Raw genomic sequence first — 21,336 nt, 5'->3', positions numbered from 1 at the left:
TAAAATCTAGCAATACTATTATTCACTGTTCAGAGTGATATTCATCTAGTCTCTTATGTTGAATTTCAGCATACGTAAGATAAGGACAGCTACAATGAAGAGAATGAGGGACATTATCATAACATTATTGACTTCAATACTTATGGTGCTTTTTGATGCATAAATATTTTTATGAAGTAAAATTTATCCATATTTCTTTTGAGCTTCTGATTTTCCTTTCCATATTCAGCAAGTCATTATTGACCCAGTGTCAGGTCTTGAAGACCTAAAAAGCCTTCATCATCCTGTTCTGATTAGTTTAGTACTATAATGTTAAGTATATATTTACTGTATGTGAAGATGGGGACAACTACTTGGAAGAAAACTAAAGACAATAAGATAGACAGTGAAGATCTCCAGTGGACTTGCTTTGAAATCCGTGTTTCTTAACATTGTTTCCTTATGATCTGTTTTGTTATGTTTTGTTCTGCTTAATCTTACCCCCTTTAAAATAAAAGAAAGTGTATAGGACTAATAACCATATTACTAAGTTGTTGTTGGATCACTGAGCAGAACTCATGCATGCGTAGAACCTATAAACAGTTTACAAGAACTGATCTTATAATGCCATGATGAAATGAACAAATACTTTGAAGAAAAAGAGACACTACAGTACCCAGTGCTGATCCTGTAGCATCATGATGTGAAATCCAGTAATACTATTATTCTTTGTTCAGAGTGTTTTTAGCCTGCTATGGTCTGTTTAATCTTTTTTTTTTTGGTCTTTTTCTTTTTTTATCGGTACCGGGGATCGAACTCATGACTGCCTGCTTGCAGGGCAGGTGCTTATGCCACTGAGCTAAATCCCCAGCCCCAGTTTGTTTAATCTTAACATAAATGAAGATATGGATAACTGCATATATGTTTAAGTATATAGGATTGATAACCATATTACTAAGTTTTTGATGGATAGTTGAACAGAACCATTTGCAGTCTCGCTGTTTGAACCCCCACTTTGTTTCACTTTTGTATCTTGAACAACTATTTGTAAGAGTACAATCTGCAATCATCAACTAGTGATTTCTTACTGTTTATTTTTTTCTTTGAAAGTATGTATTATTTCTACCCATTTTCTGTTTTGTTTAGTCTTTAAGTAAAAATTTTAAAAAATTAGCTTTTGGGCTGGGGATTTAGCTTAGCAGCAAAGGGCCTGCCTGGCAAAAGCAAGGTTGTGAGTTCAACTCCAAGTATGAAATAAAATAAAATAAATCTTTTGTTTGATCTGATTTGTAAATTATCTTTAGAGATTGTAATAAATTGCCAGACATGGTGGAACATGCCTGTACATCTCAGTACTCAGGAGACTGAGGCAGGAGGATTACTGTGAGTTCTAGGCAAGCCGGGGGTATAAAGTGAGTTCATAGCAAGACCCTGTCTCTTTTCAAAAGACAAAATAAAAAACCTTTTTTCTGACTTTACTTATGGTGCTTTTTGATGCATAAATATTTTTATGAAGTAAAATTTATCCATATTTCTTTTGAGCTTCTGATTTTCCTTTCCATATTCAGCAAGGATAGCAGTAGCTCAGGATTTAAATATTTTTCATAATTTCCCCTTACATTTTTTAAAGTTTAACCTTTATATTTAATCTTTAATGCATTTGAAATTTGTTCTGCTGTGAGATATGATGTGTCATTTTCTAATAATTAATTATTATAATAACTGAGTTGAATAAACTGCTTTCTTTTTTGCTCATTGATTTAAAATGAAGCTACTTTCAAATAATAGAGCCATCAGGTTTCAAACTGAAGAATGCAGAATCAAATTTACTTTCATTTACTCATGTTTGAGGTAGAGTTTTCAGTATTATTTCAGCTATATAGAATTGTTTTATTTGGGAGTCATCCTTGAAAAATTTTGTTTCTCTACTGTAAATATCCAGATTCTCTCTTGTTCTGGAAATCACTTCTGTTAAAGTATTAATAAATGTAACTTCATTGAATCCATTTTACACAGTAGACAATTGAATCAGAGAGGAAGTAAAATACTTGCTCAAAGTCAGTCAACCAATAAGTGACTCATTCCAATTGACTACTGCTATAATACATGGCTTTTTACAGGTTAAAGAAACAGCAAATGGTAGCTGATGTGGTGATGAATGCCTATAATTCTAGCACTCTGGGAGGCAAACAACTTATCAAGACTCTATCTCAAAAAGAAGAAAGAAAGAGAGAGAGAGAGAAGAAAGGTAAAAGAAAAAAGAAAAGAAAGAAAGAGGAGGGAGGAAGAAGAATGAGAGAAAGAAGAGAAAGAGTAAGGGGAAGAAGAAAAGATTAAAGACGTGGAATGATGCCTCCTTCACAACAGTTAGCAGTGTGTTTTGGAAGGGAGGTGTGGGGAATTAGCTGACAATCAGTGTAAGTGGGACACCCTCAGAACTGAGTCAGAGTGGTTCTGGGCATGTACAATCTGCATGAGGATTGTTGCCAACAGTATGAAAGGAGACCTAGGAGGGGAGGACTGCTTGCTGTTGATTTTCCTGGAGAGAAGCTTGCCATGCAGTTGTCTTTCCTGATGAGAACTAGGCTGTTTTAAGGACCTCCGACCTTCCTGTCACTAGAGATGGCTGCTGTCCCTTTGAGGGAGCTCTCGTCTTCATCCTGAGTGTTGTTTCCTGGCTCCAGTGCAGATCCCTGTCTGCTGGCACAGATCCTTCATTCTTCTGGCACAAACTTTCTAGCTTTCACCACTGGCCTTTTGGCCTTCCTGGTGCAGATCCTTGATATGGATTCACAGAGGACATTGCTGTAGGGTCCAGAGTCTCTGCTGCTTTCTTCAGGTCTCTAGTGCATGGACAACTCTCCTGCATTTGACCTCTTCAGTGAATATTATAAAATAATCCTGTAAATTTCTGTCCCATAATTAAGTCTATTCCCTTGCAAACCTTGACTATAATGTGAGGCTACCCAAGTTACCTCTATTGTAGGATTCATGAAGATTACTGAATTACCAAGCACACAGTTAGTGTTACTTATTAATTTATTTAAAAATTAGGGCCTCATTTTGCCCACAGCCATATTGTTCTATAGCAAACACTATGATTATTATAGTTTTATAAACTCATCGGCATTGGCCTAGTTACCTAGACCTGGGCTTGAAATTTGAACTAACAGTTGGATTCTCTGTAATATAGACACAGTGACTGTATCTATTTAAACATATTGTTCGAGAGGTGGAATTCAGCTCAGAAGGATGGCATTTCCCTAGCTCACTCAAGGCTTTAAATTTCATCCCTAGCACTGCACATGTGTGAACTACTGAGTGCTTCATTTTGCTGGGTGTCTTCCCACTCTGCTGTTCAGCAAGGTTCTCTTTACACTTCAATTTATTGGCATCTTGGGTTTCTCATACAAAAGAAATTATATGTCATTTAAGTTTGTGTGTCTGATTTACTATACTTAACATTATGGTTTCAAGGTATAGTGCATTTGTTTTCCCATAAATAACTCAAGGTTATCATTCTTTATAGCAGTGTAATACTCCCTTGTGCATAAATACATTTTCTTTATCAACTCATGCTGTTTCCAAGATTTAGGTATTATGAATTATGCTGATATAAATATGGGTATTTATGTATCACAGCAAAATGATAAGTGATGCTTTTAACTGTTTCAGGAAGATACCTGGGGGAAAAAGATGAATTGAATGGAATTTCTACTTTTAGTTTTTTTAAGGAATCTTTGTACTGATTTCTATAGTTGATGGTATTAGTTTACATCTCACCAATGTAGGAAGGTTTTTTTTTTTTTTTACCACACCCTCAGCAGCATTTGGTATTATTTTTTTAAATTTTTAAACTTTATTTTCAATAGATTAAGACAAGAGGACAGAACAAAGCAGATCAGAACAGAACAATGTAAGCAACACGGCACTTCACCACAAGACAGCCCAATATCAACAGTAGCTACCATAATGTCTCTTTCTTTGAAATAGTTGAGCATACCTTCATATTCAATAGTATCAAACATCACAAAATAGTATGTGGAGAGCCCTGTAATTGGCTGCCACCTTAACATCTGCAGTCTGCACCACCTTAATGCCCTCTAGGAGTGAAGCTTGGTAATTAAGCAGTGTCTTGCATAACTTGTTTAGCCTGTCCCATTATTCAGGGATTATGCTTATTGAGCCCACTAGGGGAAATTTGAACTGACCTATAAAACCTTGGTCTTGCCACTGTTGCTAAGTTACCTGCTGATGTCTCAGCACCCAAATCCCTCCTCCCCAATATCCTATATATTTGCTACTCTTTCTGTGAATAAACGAGACTTGCTTGGAATTCCTCAACTTGTCTCCCCTCTTTGTGTCTATTGTTCCCTTCTTCATCCCCACTCTCCCTCTAGGGTCTCCATGGACTTACTCGCGGGCCGGGTCAATAGTATAAAACCATTCAAGAGAATGAAAGTATTGCAGGGCATTTAGAACCAAATAACTAAAAATGAACAATGGCTACTATATTATCTCATTTTTCATAAAAAATTTGTTTATATTATCACACATAATAAAATCCAATAAGATACAATATGATAGAACCAATGGAAACAGAAGAACAAAAGCATAGTAGGACTTCAAGGCAAGATGATAAAAAATCAGCAATGGCTGCCATAATGTCTTGTTTTCTTCAAAATAGCTGTTCAAACCATCACACATAATAAAATCAAAACAACCCAGAATAAAACCATTCCAAATAATAATGAAAACATTGTAAGGCTTCAAAACAATGTAATGGGGAATCATGATTACCACAGAATCTTATGTACTCCATTTCTTACACTAGGGAGACTATATGGTATTTATACATGTGAGTTGATTTACTTCACTTATGAGTATGGCCTCAAGTTGTGTCCATTTATTTATAAATATCCCAATGTAATCATTTTTTATAGCTGACTATACTCCATTGTGTAAAAATACCATGACTTTTTTTATCCATTCCTCAGTTGGTGGACACTTAGGTTGTTTCCAATATCTGGCTATTACAAATTGTGCTGCTATAAACATGGGTGCTTATCATTGTGGTATGATGTTTTTAGTTCTTCTAGGAATATGCCTATAACTGAATAGCTAGGACTTCCATACTCAGCTTTTTGAGGAATCTCCAGACTGACCTCCAAAGTGGTTGCACCACTTTACACTACGATCAATAGTGCCTGAGAGGTCCTATTTCCCCACAGCCTCTCCAGCATTTGTTATTGGTAGTTTTCTTGATCCTGGCCATTCTTTTGGGAGTGAGATGGAATCTCAGTGTTGTTTTAATTTGCATTTCTCTAGTGAGTGATGATGAACATTATTTCATGTATTTATTTGCCATTAGAACTGTGTATTCATTTCAGTTCCTGATTTTTGGATTGGATCTTTGAATTTCATGGACCTGCTTTTCATTAATTCTTTACATCTTTTAAATGGAAGTCCTTTGTCTGAAGGACAGTTCACTAAGATTTTTTCACAGTTTGTGGGTTTCCTTTTCACTATGCTGGATATTTCTTTTGACATGCAGAAACTTTAATAAGATGTGATCCCAGTTATTGATTCTGGGAAGTATTTCCCATGTAGTTTGATTCCTGTTCATGAATTCTCTGCCTACCTCTATGTCTTCAAGAATTTTACCTAATTTGTCTGTCAACAGATTTAGTGTTTCTGTTTTAATATTCAGATCTTTGATCCATTCAGATTTTAGTTTAGTACATGGTGATAGGCATGGGTCTAGCTTTAGTTTTCGGCATATGGACAGCCAGTTTTTCCAATGTCATTTATTAAACAGACTGTCGTTCTTCCAGTGAACATGTTTGGCCCCTTTACCAAAGATAAGGTGGTTGAGTGTCTTTGAAGTTGTGGTTGTATCTTCTAATCTATTCCATTGATCTTCAGCTCTGTTTTTATTCCAGTACCATGTTGATTTTATTACAGTAGTTTTGTAGTATAACTTCAAGTCAGGGATCATGATGCCTCCTGCCTTGCCTTTGCTATTTAGAATTGCCTTAGGATGAATTTTAGGAGTGATTTCTCTAGATCTATGAGGTATGTTGATGGAATTTTCATTGGGATTGCATCGACTATGTATAACAGTTTTGGGAGAATTGCCATTTTTTCAGTATTTATTGTTCCTAACCATGAACAAGGGATGTCTTTCCATTTTCTCATCCTTTTTTCAGTGTATTATAATTTTCCCTATACAGATCTTTTACTTCTTTCATGAGATTACTTTTTAAATATTTCATTTTTTTTGGAAACTGCTGCAAAGGGTGTGGCTTCTCTTATTTCTCTCTCAGTGATTTTGTTGTTAGTGTATAGGAATGCTATTTATTTTTGTATATTGACTTGTATCCATCTACATTGCAGAATTTATTTATTATATCTAGGAGTCTTTCAATGGAGTTTTGGGAGTCTTCCATGTAGGGTATCATTTTGTCTGCAAATAATGATACTTTAACTTCCTCTTTTCCTATCTTCACCCCTTTATTTCTCTCTCATCTAATTGCTCTGGCTAGTATTTCCAGTACTATGTTGAACAGGAGCAGTGCTAAGGGACATCCTTGTCTTGTGCCTGATTTTAAGATAAAGGCGTTCAGTTTTGGGCCATTTAATATGATGCTGCCTGTTGATTTGTCATAGATGGCCTTTATCATATTGAGGTAAAGACCATCTATTCCATTTTTCTGTAAGGTTCTTATCATGAATGTTAGATCTTATCAAAAGATTTTCTGCATCTGTAGAAATGATTATGCATTCTTACTTTTGGCTCTATTGATATGGTGGATTACATTTATTGATTTATGTATGTTAAATCATCCCTGCATGCCTGGGATGCACCCCACTTGGTCATGGTGTATAATCTCCTTGATGATTTGCTGCATACTGTTTGCCCATATTTCATTGAGGATATTTGCATCTGTGTTAATTAGGTAGATTGGCCTGTAGGTCTCATTTTTAGTTGGGTCTTTCTCAGGTTTTGGTACTGGAGTAATATGTGCTTCCAGGAATGATTTAGGAAGAATTGCTTCCCTTTTGATTTCACTGAAGATTTTGAGGAGTGTCGGCATTAAGACTTCTTTGTATTTCTGTAGAATTCTGCGGTGAATTGCTCTGGGCCTGAGCTCTTCTTTGTAAGTAGGGACTTAATTACATTTTCAATTTCATTAATAGAAATTGGGTTATTCAGCAGTTTTACATCTTATTCACCCAACTTTGGTACTTCAAATGTTTCTAGGAATCTGTCCATTTCTTCTGTGTTATCAAACTTATAGGAGTAGAGGTTTTTGAAATAGATATTGATGATCTTCTGTATTTCCACAGATTCTGTAGTGGCTTCACCTTTTTCAACCCTTATTGCATGAATTTGAGCTTTTTCTTTCCTTTTTAAAATAAGGTTGCCTGGGGTTTATCAATTTCATTTATTCTCTCAAAGAACCAGCTCTTTGATTCATTGAATCTTTGGATTGTTTTCTTAGTCTCTATTGTTTTAATTTCTGCTGATTTTCATAATTTCCTCCCTTCCTTTTGGCTTTGGGCTTGACTTGCTCTTCTTTTTGTAGATGATTGAGGTGTAACATAAGGTTGTTTGTGTTTGTTCTGTTTTCCTGATGTTGAAGTCAGTGCAATAAATTTTCCACTGAGGACCATTTTCATTGTGTCCTACAGATTCCCGTAAGTTGTATTTATATTTTCATTTGCTTGTAGGTACGGTTAAATGTCTTATTTAAATCCCCTTGTGAGCCACTAATTGCTCAAGAGTGTATTATTCAATTTCTATGTGTTTGTGGGGTCTTTGCAGTTTCTTTTATCATTAATTTCTAGTTTCATTGCCACTATGATCTGATAACATGCATGAGGTAATTTCAACACTTTTGCATTTACTTAAATATATTCTGTGGGATAGTATATGGTCTATTTTAGACAATGTCACATGTACTGCTGAGAAGAATGTATATTCTGATGTGTTGGATGGAACACTATGTAGATGTCTAACAAGTCCATTTGTTCACAGGTATGATTCAGTTCTGTTATTTTTTTGCTGATTTTCTGTCTGGTTGATCTGTCCTTTTGTGTCAATGTTGTGTTAAGGTCTCCTGTTATAATTATGTTATTGCTTATTCAGTTTTTCGTTTCTGTTAATACTTGCTTGGTATAGCTGGGTGCTCTAGAATTTGGTGCATATATATTTAAGATTGTTATCTCTTCCTCTTGAAGTTTTCCCCTAACTAGTATGTAGTGACCTTCTTTATCTCTTTGGATCATTCTTGGTTTGAAGTTCACATTGTCTGTAAACAGAATAGCTACTGCTGCTTTTTGGGGGTGTTCCTGTTGCATGAAGTAATGTTTTCCATTCTTTGACTTTCAGTCTATGAGATTCCTTTTGAGTTAGATGGGTTTCTTTAGACAGAACGTGGTTGGATGTTGTTTCTTGGTCCATTCTGCCAGTCTGTTTCTTTTAATTGGTGAAGTGAGACCATTTACATTCATGGTTGTAAATGTTATATATTGGTTTATCATTGAGATGTTACCATTCTGCTATTGTATGTTTATCTTTCCATTCTGTTTAATTGTCTGCATTGGTTAGTGGTTTTTTCCTATGTGTATCTTTCAATATTCTTTGAAGGGTTGGTTTGGTGATCATGAAGTTCTTCAGCTGTTTTTTTTTTTTTTTTTCACTGAAGTATCTTATTTCTCCATCTATTTTGAAGGACAGTTTTACAGGGTACATCAGTCTGGATTGAAAGTCATTTTATTTTAGGATCTGAAATACTTTGCTCCATGCTCTTTAACTTCGTTGTTTGTGTTGAAAAGTCTGCTGTGATTCTGATATGTTTTCCTTTATAAGTGATCTGTCTTTTTTCTCTAACAGCTTTTAATATTCTATTCCTATGTTGGATTTCTGGGTTGGTTATTATTGTATGTGTGAGTGTAGTTTTATTTTGGTTATGGCTATTTAGAGTTCTATATGATTCACTAATCCGAATGTCAGTTTCCATTCTCATGTTTGGGAAATTTTCGGCTATTACTTCTGTAAATAGCCTCTTGATATCATTTGTGTAGTACCCTTCTTTCTCATTTATCCCTATCAATCTTATGTTGTTTTTCTTTGCATCATCTTGTAGCTGTTGAATTGTTATTTCCTGATTCCTTGTTTTTTTTTTTTTTTTTTTTAAGGATCTTTCCTGTTCACTGGCTGCAATCTTGTCTTTGAAGTCTGAAATTCTATCTTCACTTTCACTGAGGCAGTTTTGATAACTTTCAATGGAATTTTTGATTTCCTGTATATCATTTTGAATCTGCTTCATGTATTCTGTTTGTTTTTTATATTGTTCATCTGAGATTCTATGTTTTTGCATTGTTCCTCTAATTTTTTAACTGTGTCTTCTTTAGATGTGGTCAGCATTTCTTTCATTTCTTTTATCATTTCTTCTTTTACTTTGGAGATTATTTCTAGTTTGAATTTCTTTAAAGCTTCCCAGAGTTGCTTCTTTATTTCAGTTGCTATTATGTCAGGTATTTCAGGTGTATGGCATATATTTTCTTCTATATCCATGTCTTCTAGGCTTTCTTGGGATGGGCTGGAGGTTTGAGATTACATTTTGGTCTTTCATCTTATCATTTTCCTATGTTTCCATGTTCCAAAGCTTCCCTTGGATGTGTTGTAAATCATCTCCTATGCCTTCAGCTCCTGGAACTGAATGGAGTCCGCAGTATCTACCGTGCCACCTCTGGTGTTCCAGAAACCTGGAAGGGCTCCTAACCACTGTGGATGATGATCCAAAGCTTTCTTTGGGCTAGCTCCACTCACATCACTTTCCCTCAGCTCTCCTGATTGAACAAGGTTGCTGGGCATGCTCTAGTCAGGCTGCAAAACCTCCAGAGCCTAGTCCATTGTGTCTGGAAGCTGGGTAGGCACTTTACCACTGGGATGAATGATCTTTGACTCTCTCTAGGCCCACACCAGTGTGTGGAACTCACCTTGTGTGGCCTCAGCTCCCTGGGTTGAAAGAAGGTCGTTGGGGATGGTCCAGTTAGGCCCATGAAACCTGCTGGGCCTAGTCTAGTGTGATTGGAAGCTGGGAGGGCTCTTAACAGAATGATTTTAAACTCTTCCCAGGCTGGTGCTGGTGTGTTGGAACTCACCTCACATGGCCTCATCTACCATATTTATTATAATTTGATTTCTTCATGAATGCCATTCTTTCTGAATATGAAATCTCAGTGTTGTTTTAATTTGCATTTCTCTTGTGGTCAAAGTTGTTGAACTTTTTTTCATATATTTATTGACCATTTGCACTTTTTCTGACAAGTGTCTATTCACTTCAGTTGCCCATTTTTGATTGGGCCTTTTATTTTGGGGGTCTATTTTTTTTAGTTCTTTAAATATTTTAGATATTATTTCTCTGACCAAGGAGTGGCTGGTGAAAATATTCTTCCATTCTGTAGGTTGTCTCTTCACTCTGTTGGCCTGTTTCCTTTGTTGAGCTGAAGCTATTTAATTAGATGCAATTCCATTTATTGATCCTTGATGTTAATTTTTGTGTAGCTAGGTTTTCTGTCAGAAAGTCCTTGTTTTGCCTATGACTTCAAGAGTCTTACCTATGTTTTTCCAGAATATTGCTTCTGCTTTAATATTTCAGATGTTTGGTGCATTTTTATTTTTAGTTTAATACATGGTGAGATATATGTCCTGCTTTACTTTTCTTCATTTGTGTTTGCCAGCACCATTTATTACAGAGGCTGTCTTTCCTGTAGTGTATGTTTTTGGTCACTTTGTCACAGATGAGGCTGCTCTACACGCCTGAGGTTGTTTCTGCATTCTTTGTTCTGTTCCCCTATCCAGATGTCTGTTTTTGTGGCAGTACAGCATGGTTCTCTCTGCAGAACCATGTTTTTGTCCAGAGTGGGTAGCTAAGAATTGCAAACAATTGATTCAGTTTAGACCTAACCCCCTCAAAAACCTTAATGGAGTCCTACTGACTGCATCCCCACAGTACTAGCTTTTGGCCTCCAAGACAGATACTGAGAGACTGCTCTAATTGGCACTTGTATCCCTTCTTGGAGGAGGCAGTGTCCCTCCTCTTTGTGCCATGGGACAGAATAATATATCCCTCCAGGTCATTACTGCATTTCTTATGCTGGTTTCCAGAAACAATAAGTTTAATATTTCTGGCTTTGAAGTTTGTTTACATTCTAAGTGACACCTGGATCCTCCTCAACTCAGGCAGTTCTGGACTCCTTCCTAGCTCTCTCCAACATGGCAATCCCCACCCCTATTTTTCATCTGAAAGTTTGGGCTCAGAGATGTTGGCTTCCTATTTCCTGTGACGCTGGAGAATTCCAAGGTTTATCTGCAACCCTGGGTTTCTGTTAGTCTGCCAGCAAGTATTATGACTAAGGGAGGAAAGGTTCCTCCTCTGTTTACCAACACCCAGAAAGCCCAGAGCTAAATATGGTCTAGTGTTCACAGAGCACAAGACAAGGCTCTTCAATAAACATTTGACTTGGTCTCTTTCACTGACTTCTCACAATAACTGTGCACAGCTCAGTGCCTGGTAGAGGCTTCAGTGGGCTACAGAGAGCTTGCTGGCAGCATAGGCATGGCTCTGTGTCAGGAGGCACAGCTGGGAGTTGCCAAGATGAAACTGACATTGTGAGGTAGACATGGACTGGGTTAGGAAGGTGCTCATACTTGGCACAGTATGGCCAAGGTGTTTGGGGTACTGTTTATAAATGCCCTGCTGTCTTTCTACTCACTTGGAGGATTGTCTGGTTTGAGGCTTTCTCAATGGGGGAATATTTGTCTTTCTGACTCGTAGTACATTGTCTGTCCAGCTAGAGAATTTCCTAGCTCATGGGTTACTTATTGGGGGTCTGCCTGGTAGTTTTGTTTTTGGCTGGTGGTCTACATGGCTGTCCTGCCAGATGCCTAAAGACCTTAAGCTAGGAGTCACTATGCTTGGGGTCCATTTCCCAGTTCTCATCAGATTGTCTGGCTAGTGATTGTGTTGCCTGTCATTTGAGGTCTGGTTCCTGTCTTGTCAGGCTAGTGTTCTGTATATCTGGCTCCAGATGTGTCTGTCAAGTGGCAACCTGTATCTCTCTGTCCAGCCAGGGAGTCTGTGTCTGGACAGCTAGGAATCAGTTTGGTGAGGGGGTCTTTCTACTAGTCTGGGATCTGCCTAGATATGGTCTGCTTTGTTGGTGGTCAATCTCTCTGAACAGCTGGGGATGCACACCCATGCATTAGGGAGGTTCTATTTTCTATGTGACTTGATTTGTCTCATGGGCGAGTGTCTATCCATCCATCTAGGTTGAAGTCTTCTGTCTCTAGCTGAGGGTAGTGGTTCTTCTGTCTGCACAGGGATTCATAGATCAGATGGGGGACTCATTTATCTGAGGGGTTTGGAATTTATGTATCTGCTAATACAGTGTCTGTCTGTCCACCTGAAGGATCTATCCAACTGAAATGTCTGCCAGGCTGGACTGGATAGTGAACTTGGGATGCTTCTCTGAGTGTCTGTGTTGTGCCTAGCTGTCCCCCCAAGCATCATGCAGTCATAGGGTTTTTTTTTTTTTTTCCAGAGGTGACTGAATTAGAGTTTGTGATTGATTTATGGTCTAATGCTGGGATTAAGGGTTTGATGGCTACACCCACCTGGGGCAGGTAGCGTGCATACAATATAAGGGATAGAAAGAGATTTGTTCTCTCTCTTTTGTTGCTTTTGCACTGCCATGAGCTGTTGCCCCTTTGCCATGTGCCACCCTACCTTAGAGCCAGGTGATGACAGACTGAAATCTCCATAAACAGTGAGCTAAATAAACCTTTTTCCCTTTAACTTTGGGTGTTGTGTATTTTGTCTCAGCAATGAGGAAAGTAACTAAGAGTCTGCCTGTGTTGCCAGTTGACTGGTTGGTAGCTCACCTATTTTCTGTTCAGAAGCCTCTCTCAGAAGCTACACCATGCCCAAATGGAGGTTCTACATTGGTGGGGACTGTTCACTGCATGGGGATACATACATCTATCTGGCTTAGCTGGGAGTCTGGCTGAGATGCTTATCAGCCAGGGTTATTTGTATACCAGTAACCATCTGGTTGGGAGTCCATTTGGCAAGTTAGAAGGCTGGCTGGAAGGTCAGTCAGTCTGATGGTCTGGAGGACTTGGTGGCATCTGCTCGTCTGAAATTGTTTGTGTCTGTCTAGGACTCTGTCCAACTAGGAATCCATGTGTCTGTTGAGTTGGCAGGAAGTCTGTGTTTTGGGGCCATGTCTGTTGGGAAGTCCCTCTGGATGGAACAGATCTGTTTGGCTGTTTGTTGGTTTATCTCTCTGGCTGGGGTCCATATGTCCAGCTGTGGACTTTATCTCACTGAAGGGCTGTTTAAGGATCTGGCTCTGTCTGTCCATGCTGGTGAGTCATCTATTTTTCTGCTAAACAGAATATTTTGATTCCACCTATGTGGGGTCAGTCTACTTGGCTGTGGCTAAGCTTGGTTTTTGATCTGTTTGGATGCCCTGAAGTCTACCCACATTTTCCAGAGTCCATCCGTCTCTGTGTGGGTCACAAGTGTGTGAGCAAGGGAGCACAGACACCGAAGAACTGTGTCATTTGGTGAGGGGTGTAGTCTGCCCTTAAACAGTGTAGGTTGAGGGCAATGCCCATTCCTATACCTGTCTTCTCTCCTGCTTTTCTTCTCTAGCCCTCATTCTTTTTTTTTTAAATAGTCACATACCAAACATCCATGGATTCACCTTTTCATCTCCACACTTACTGTATTCTGTTCTAAAGACTGGAGAGTAACCCACATAAAGACAAACTATTTCCTAGTTCTTACTAATGTATAATTATGCTTTTTTCAATGTTTGGTTGGTAACACAGTGTTCACTGATCATTCTTGTACAGACATGGCTGTGTATATACTCAAATAGATTCAATGTACACATTCTTGGAATTGGTAACTACAGAGTTAAATAATGTACACATTCTAGAAGTTGATGCACATTGCTACAGGCTTATCAAGGTGATTACAATCAGAGAGCAGGAAAATTCTTGTTTCACCTTACATTTGTCAACATGGGATATCACCGGCACAGTATTCTATCATATACTATGTAGTTTAAATAACAGAAATTTATTTTCTCATAATTCCAAGATCATGATGCCAGCATGTCAGGTTCTAGTGAGATCTTCTGATTGGCTTGTTACAGTGCCTCTAGATAGACACTCCCATGGCAGGAAAAGAAAGAGGCTGGAGAGAGAAGCATGCTTTCTGATCTCTGATATCTCTTCTTAGAAGGGCACTAATCCCATCATGAGCCCTACCCTTCTGAATTCATGTAATTCTAATTGCCTTCCAAAGTCCCTTTGTCCAAATAGCGTTACACCGGGGGTTACAGATTCAGCATATGCATTTTGCAGCCCTCCCCCCAGTCTTGAGTGCAATAGTCAATGAAGCAGAGCCCTCACAGTTCCCACCCTGAGAAACTTGGTTTTTTTGTTTGTTTGTTTGTTTTTTTGTCTGTTTCGTTTTTATAGGTACCGAGGGGATTGAACTCACGACTACCTGCTTGCAAGGCAGGCACTTATGCTGCTGAGCTAAATCCCCAGCCTCTTGTTTTGGTCCAGTATTCTCATTCTTCAGACATCAATGGCAGAGCTATGACTGGTGGCAAAGTTCCCTTTCCGACAAGGGGCAGGCCCAGGCGCAGCACTCACACCCTCGTCCACTCCACAGGGGGTTCTCGGGGTCCCTTAGGCCTTCTGATGCGCAGATTGAAGCCTGAGAGAGAAAGGTTGCTGTCTTAAGTTCCCATGAAGAAGCTTAAAGAGGCACCTTGCAGAACTTCCTAGTTTACCACAGCGGCATCCACAGGTCTCTGACAGCCTGCACCCCACGCTCCTGCCCCAACTCTCAAACTCCCTAGGTGCAATCAAAACTGCAGAGCGTGGCGCCCCAAGCTCTGTCTGACTTACCTAGCCCACCAGTTTGCGCTCCGTCTGCCACATCTTCATAAGCATCCTGGCCGGCAGAGCTTCGGTCAGCAGGAGCTGTGGGCAAGAGACACACACGGAGGGCCAACTCGCTGCCCCAGAGGGTCCCCGACTCCACCTCGCCCAGGAAAGAAGGAAGCCGCGAGGAGGCGGTGCCCAGAGTGAGACTGCGCCTTTGCCGTGGTCAGGCTAGGGGCACTGCAGGACACAGGGAAGACAGAAAGCTGGCAGCGCCAGAGGCGGGGCTGGTACCGAGCTTTCTGATCAGTATCCACACTAGGGATGTTTCAGAGTGCTTGAGGTCCTGCACGGTTCGGACGCGGCCTGGGAGCCAGGAGGCCAGCCTTTGGGGCGTGGCCAGGCTGCGGTTGGGGCTTGGGTCCGGTAGCGGCGGGTGCCCTCGGGGGCCCACCACGTCAGCCTGAAGGGGATCAGGGCTGCCCACCCTCCTGGCTCTGCCTGCCCGCTGGCCCCTACTCACAGCAGCTTGGCGACGCCCCTTGCACCTCCTCCGCGTGCGCCCCAGGCCTCTGAGCCCGCGGCATCACCTGGCTGTAGAGCGGCTTCTCGACTGCGCTGCTCTCCTGCCCCTCCGGGGCGGCGCCTGCAGGGTCCCTGCGCTTCTGCACCACGGCGTAGGTGTCCGCCATGGCGAGGGGCTGTGTTGCCGGCATCGAGATGCTCCTGCGGCCGAGCGAGCAGAGGAAGTGAAACCGCAGCCGCGGTGGAGAGAGGGGGTGGGGTGAGGGCTCGGCTTCCTTCTCCAAGCTGCGACCCACAGAAGGGAGAGAGGGAGGCCGGCTCTGAGCAGAAGCAGGGGTCTCTGGGACAAGACTTGGCTTCAGCGTCCAACTAGCACACCACAGTCAGGAGAGCCTGGGTCAACCTGGCTCGCAGGTAATGGGGAGAGGTATTGGCATTGACGATGATCTTTTGTGTGTGAAGGTGAGTGAATAATGAAGAAGTGGCATTTTAGGGGAGGAGGGGACACTAGCTTCAAGAAGGAGAGAGGATGGTCAGCTGTACTTGGAGAACCTGACATGAGTCCTGACCCTGAACAGCAATCAAGAAATAATTGCCAAATGTATCACCTACCGGAGGAGCAAGGAACAGGCTGACCTGAGAGTAGGGCTAGCCTTAAAGGCAGAGGCAGGGTACCCTCGGGGGGTCAAAGAGTCCTGTAAGGAAGGTTCCCATAGCAAGTTCAAAGACAGTGCCAAGAGAATCCGTGAACTGAAGGACGAAGAGGGGCTTGTCGGGGAGTTTGAGAAACTGAAAGGTAAGTGTTGGGGTTGGTTGCTGGTACCTGAGAACTGTGCCCGGTGGGCCAGGGTTGGCAGGAAGGTCTGTGGAAGTCCAATGAGAAAGCGCATCATCATAGAGTGGAGCACAGTTCTAGGGGAAAACAAGACGGTCAAGAGGCGTAAGAAAAAACTGGCTGGGCTTCTCTTGGGGTCATGGTGGGGTTCCTCAAGATGAGGTAAGAGGGACAAGCAGATGAGGGAACCAAGAACCGTGGCAGGCAGTGTCTGCTCTCAGAAGTGCAGGGCCTCAGGACTGCTGAGATGGGCAAGAAGAGAGTGGGCAGGTGCCTCTGTACCTCCTTGAGGTTCTGGTCCTCGGGGCTGGTCTTCTGGAGAGCCGAGTAGAACATCTGAGCCACTACCTGGTGCAGGAACCGGTACTGCTTCTGTTTGATCGAGAGACCATCAAGAAGGGAAGATAGGGAGAAGAAGGGTGGAAGTTTGTGTCCTTGGGAAATAAGACCAAGGCTCACACCTCTGTCTGCACAATTGAAGGCCGCTGCTTCCGCATCTCAAGGACTACATCAAAAAGGCTGAAGTCGGGTGGGATCATCTGGGGAACAGAGACCAGTGTGGGAACAGGACCATGTGCACATGGACTGAATTGCACAACACAGGTGCCCTCATCATACCTCGGTCAGGAGCAACTGCCTCACATAATCAATAGTGCACAGGACACCTGTTCGCCCACAGCCAGCACTGATGAGTGAAAATCAGAACAAGTGCAGTCAGGGCCTGCCCACAACACTTGTAAATGGGGGTATTTGGAGTTGAGGTTAGGGACCTTGCCATTTACAGAATTCCCAGATTATAATTTTAATTTTTAAGTCACGTATTTGTCAAGCACCAGCTATGTGCTTACTTCCTATCAGGGAGCACAAATGCTAATCAACAAATGCTAATAATGTCATTCCACACAGCATGACCAAGTATGGCCTCAGAGTTCTCAAAATAGGTTACTTAGAGGCGCAAGACTATCTATTAGACAAGACTGACAACAAGCTTTGCTCCCCACCATCTTTCACTGGTGACAAGCTTTGCTCCCTACCACCTTTCTGCCTCACCAGAGCTTCATAAAGCATATTCCCTAACCTGCAGTGGACACAGAAGGGTCCAGGGCTAGATCCTTGGAGGCAGCGGGCTTCCTCTATCATTGTGAGTACAGTGTCAGGGTTTCTGGGGACCCCACGGTCTGGCCAGGACATGTATTGCAGCTGGTGCACAGAACGGAATTTCTGAGACAGAGGACCAGAGAGCAGAGGATTAAAAACATTCACTGACTGATACATGCAAGGCCCAGTGCTAAGCATCTTCCATTTAATTCTGTCAGAAATGGCTGTGGAAAGAGAACAAGAAGTCAACAAGAAGCTAAGACCTCCTGTGATTTGCACCATGCACAGGATGATGAGAAGAGCCAAATGCCAGCCCTTCTGGCTCACAAGCAGGGAGACAAGAAAAGCCAAAACTCCCCCACGCTCCCCACCCCACCATAAGTGATTGACTCATCCAGAGAAACATAAGCTGTAATGAAAGCTAATGAGATAAAATACAACTTAATGCTTGTAGTGTTCAGGATTTCACTGACTGCAGGCTGAAAGGCAGTAGTCTGATCATCTATTCAAAGCATAGCAATACACAGTGTAGCATATATGGGGAATCTCCTTCTGAAGGTGGTGGCCATTGTTCCCTATTACCTTGCTTCAAAATTCTGTATCATTCTCATTGTTTTGTTTGGTTGGGTTTTATTGTTTTGTTTTGTTTGATTTTATTATATCAGATGGCATGGGTGGCTATTTCAAAGATAACAAGATATATCATGGTAGCCATTTTGGATTTACTATTATCTTGTTTTAAAGTCTTGTATTCATTGTTTTGTTTTAATTGGTTCTATTCTGTTTTGCTTGATTTTATTATGTTGGAAGGTATGGGCAGTTTGTTTTTGGTACCTGGGATTGAACTCACAAACTTGCACTTGCCAGGCAGGTGCTTACACCAACCACTAAGCTAAATCTCTGGCCCCATGGGGAACTATTCTGAAGACAAGAGGCATTATGGTAACCACTGTTGATTTCCTATTATCTTGTTCTGAAATTCTGTGTCACATGGTCTTGTTTTTGTTGTTGTTGTTGTTGTTGTTTTCTTTTTCTTTTTTATCGGTACCAGGGATTGAACTCATAGCCACACACTTGCAAGGCAGGTGCATATGCCGCTGAGCTAAATCCTCAGCCCCACATGGTCTTGTTTTGATTAGCTTTATTCTATTTTATTTTGCTTGGTTTTACTGCCCCCAAAATAAAATTTTTTAAAAAAGAAAAGAAATGGCTGGAGGAGTTGTTGAATAATAGAGTACTTGCCTTGAATGTTCACGACTGGGTTTTTTGCTCAGCATCACAAAGAAAACAATCCACCAGATAATGACTGAGGAAGTGGGCACTGTTGTGAATGTCCATTTTACAAAGCAGGATAAAGCTCTGTACCTGCAAGAACCCTTTACCTCCTCCTCCCCATTCAGTACCTTCTGGAATGTGACCAAGAGGAGCCTGAGGATGATGTCTGCATTCAGTGCCAGTTCCTTTATCTGAGTTTGTGGGCAAGTGGGAAGAGGAAGAACAAGAGAATAAATATGCCAAAAGACACACTAATAGAAAGCAAAGCATTATTTATTTAAAAATATAAATAAACATAAAACTCATTTAGTCCAAAATTTTCCAAAGCTTTCACAAAGGAGACATTTCAGAGAAGACAAAGGTACTATACAGAGCCCACTTACAGTGAAAAAAAAGATCTTTTCTTGTAAAAGTTTCATGATTTTAAATGCTAACTGCATGCATGAGGAGAAATTTCCCCCAAGTTCTTCCGATATGCTAAAAGAAGTAAGGATTTCAAGAACCCAAACAGGCACTTTTACATTGTAGATATAACTGTGAATGAAACCAAAACAAAAATGCTGAGGGTGGGGATGCGGGTCAGTGGTAGAGCACTTGTTCTTTTTTTGTTGTTTTGTTTTGTTTTGTTTTGTTTTGTCTTTTTCATTTTTATTGGTACCGGGGATCAAACTCACGACTGCCTGCTTGCAAGGCAGGCGCTTATGCCTCTGAGCTAAATCCTCAGCCCCTTGTTCTTAGTTTTTTAAAATTTTATTTTAAAAAGAAAAAAGTCAGAAAAGAAAAACAAAAAGCAAAAGAGATAAACAACAACAGCAAACCCAAAACAATAACAATATAGGTTTTCAAAACAGAATGAAAGAAATTTAACAATGTTTTTATATTGCATATTGTTCTCTTTTTTCCAAAGAGAGAAAAGAAAATAGAAAAACAGGGAAAAAGGTAGAACAATACCAAATTCAAAAAAATGAACATCATAAAATTGCTAGTTGATACATTACCCATTGTCGTCTTAAAAAATAGCTGTCAAAGTCACAAAAATCAAAGCATAAATCGTCAAACATTGACAGTGCAAATCCTTCTTTTCAATGTTCCAACTGAAATTCAGTAATATGGCCATCTATCTTACACAACATACATACCGTTATACCCTTTAGAGCACTTTCTTTCCCTTTTACTTTCACAATATCTGTTGTACTTTTTGGATCCAATTATTCTGTCAGTAGAGCACTTGTTCTTTCTAAAACAAGACCCTGTATGCCATCCCAAGCACCAGAAAAACAAATAGACAAACAAACCTGCTAAGGCAATGTATATACTGAGTTGTGACTATTTGCAGGCTAACATCAACATAATGTCTATGAGGGAACTGTGGGAAAGGATTCATCTCTTCTAGTCCAGTCTGAAGACTTCCCACCCTGCCAACCCTCCCTTTAAACCTCCCATAACACCCAAGGCCTGTAGAACCCTGTTCCCACCTCTGCCACAGCTCACCAGAGTGATGCAAAATGGCCCAATCTGTAGTGGCTCTTGTTCCTGGGGCCAGTAACGTTCACACTTTTTCTGCAGAAGATAAGAAAGGAAGGGCAAGGAGTAAAGAGAGGGGAAAGTTTCAGAGTTCCAGCCCTTACAACATACCCATGGGCTGCTGGTGGAGGTACAGGCAGCTGTGTGCCAGAGGCCTGCCACATCATATCTCATCATACACATATAGACTCCCCAGGGGCAACCTAAGGACCATGTCCTTCTGGAAAACAGTCTAGAATATCTACTTCAAGTAGCAAAAAAACTGGGCAAAATGCATGTGCCTCTTTTTCCACCTCTGGCAGTTACAGGGCTGTGACCACTAACGACCCCCTGCAGGTGTCACCAGGCTGGAGGAGAGGAGAGCCCAATGATCCCTATAAACTGAAAAGCCAGAGATTATGGCTCAGGGAAGCCAATACAGGTAGAATATGTAGGGCAGAATCTTGAAAGGTAAGCTATGTTAACAAGAGCAGAAAAAAATCCTCAAGAAACCTTGATGAGGTCCTCTTCTCACCTAACTTTTGGCTGAATAATAATCTGAATACATACAAACAGAAAGCCAGGACAAATAACCTCTTATGAAATAATATAACTAAGAATCTGTAGGATAAACATTTCCGAGGACTCACAATGGAACAGAAATAATTTATATTTCCTCCAGGTCAAGTGGAGAGGTATTACTGATTCTGAAGCACATTTAGTAGTGGCTTCAGTAATCAAACAATAGAACCAAAGCTAAAATAATCCAAGAAGAAGGACTTCTTTAGACATGCTCTTAAAAAGCTTAAAAACAAACTCTAGAGGCTGGAGACATATTTCAGTGGCAGAGCATGTTATTCGTCTCATCAAAAAGCTACTGGCTTTGGTCCACAACACCATGGGAAAACACAAACAAACACAACCTCCCCCAAAATCAAATGTAAAAAACAAACAAGTAAAACTTTATTTTTTAGGAGTGTACTACTAGGGATTGTACCCAGGGCCTCAAATATGTCAGGCATTTACTCTATTACTGAGCTAAAGCCCCAACCCTAAAATACTCTGTGTGAAATTTAAAATATCAAGCATCTAATAAATATTTACTACATATACAAAGAAGTAGAAAAATGTGACTCATAAT

At 40.6% G+C, this 21,336-nt stretch overlaps 1 protein-coding gene and 1 long non-coding RNA gene across 4 annotated transcripts in view; one reads left to right on the top strand and one right to left on the bottom strand.

Annotated features, from left to right (window-relative positions):
• The window catches only part of Ptpn18 (protein tyrosine phosphatase non-receptor type 18), a 68,282-nt gene that overhangs the window by 24,971 nt on the left and 21,975 nt on the right, over positions 1 to 21,336 (bottom strand). Inside the window, exons 6-15 of one of the 3 annotated variants that reach the window (XM_063258769.1) lie at positions 20,184 to 20,252; positions 18,821 to 18,883; positions 17,398 to 17,540; positions 16,938 to 17,004; positions 16,781 to 16,858; positions 16,602 to 16,691; positions 16,308 to 16,396; positions 15,483 to 15,769; positions 14,984 to 15,058; positions 14,123 to 14,789 (exon numbers count right to left, since the gene is read on the bottom strand). In XM_063258769.1, the coding sequence (XP_063114839.1) occupies positions 14,722 to 14,789; positions 14,984 to 15,058; positions 15,483 to 15,769; positions 16,308 to 16,396; positions 16,602 to 16,691; positions 16,781 to 16,858; positions 16,938 to 17,004; positions 17,398 to 17,540; positions 18,821 to 18,883; positions 20,184 to 20,252 (1,029 nt within the window). In that variant the 3' untranslated portion in view covers positions 14,123 to 14,721. Of the gene's footprint in view, positions 1 to 14,122; positions 14,790 to 14,983; positions 15,059 to 15,482; positions 15,770 to 16,307; positions 16,397 to 16,601; positions 16,692 to 16,780; positions 16,859 to 16,937; positions 17,005 to 17,397; positions 17,541 to 18,820; positions 18,884 to 20,183; positions 20,253 to 21,336 lie in introns of those variants that run through there. The other 2 variants (XM_003478770.5, XM_063258768.1) reach the window with 2 other exon arrangements.
• Positions 15,755 to 18,624, top strand: LOC134478250 (uncharacterized). The gene is made up of 2 exons (XR_010050744.1): positions 15,755 to 15,898; positions 17,636 to 18,624. It is a non-coding gene; the product is annotated as an uncharacterized LOC134478250 (long non-coding RNA).

This window comes from Cavia porcellus, unplaced genomic scaffold (genome assembly GCF_034190915.1).
Source record: "Cavia porcellus strain 051 isolate PalLab524CR breed Dunkin Hartley unplaced genomic scaffold, mCavPor4.1 scaffold_12, whole genome shotgun sequence".
Taxonomy (NCBI): Eukaryota; Metazoa; Chordata; class Mammalia; order Rodentia; family Caviidae; genus Cavia; species Cavia porcellus.
The sequence above is the reverse complement of the archived record's forward strand: the minus strand, read 5'-3'. Positions and strand labels throughout refer to the sequence as shown.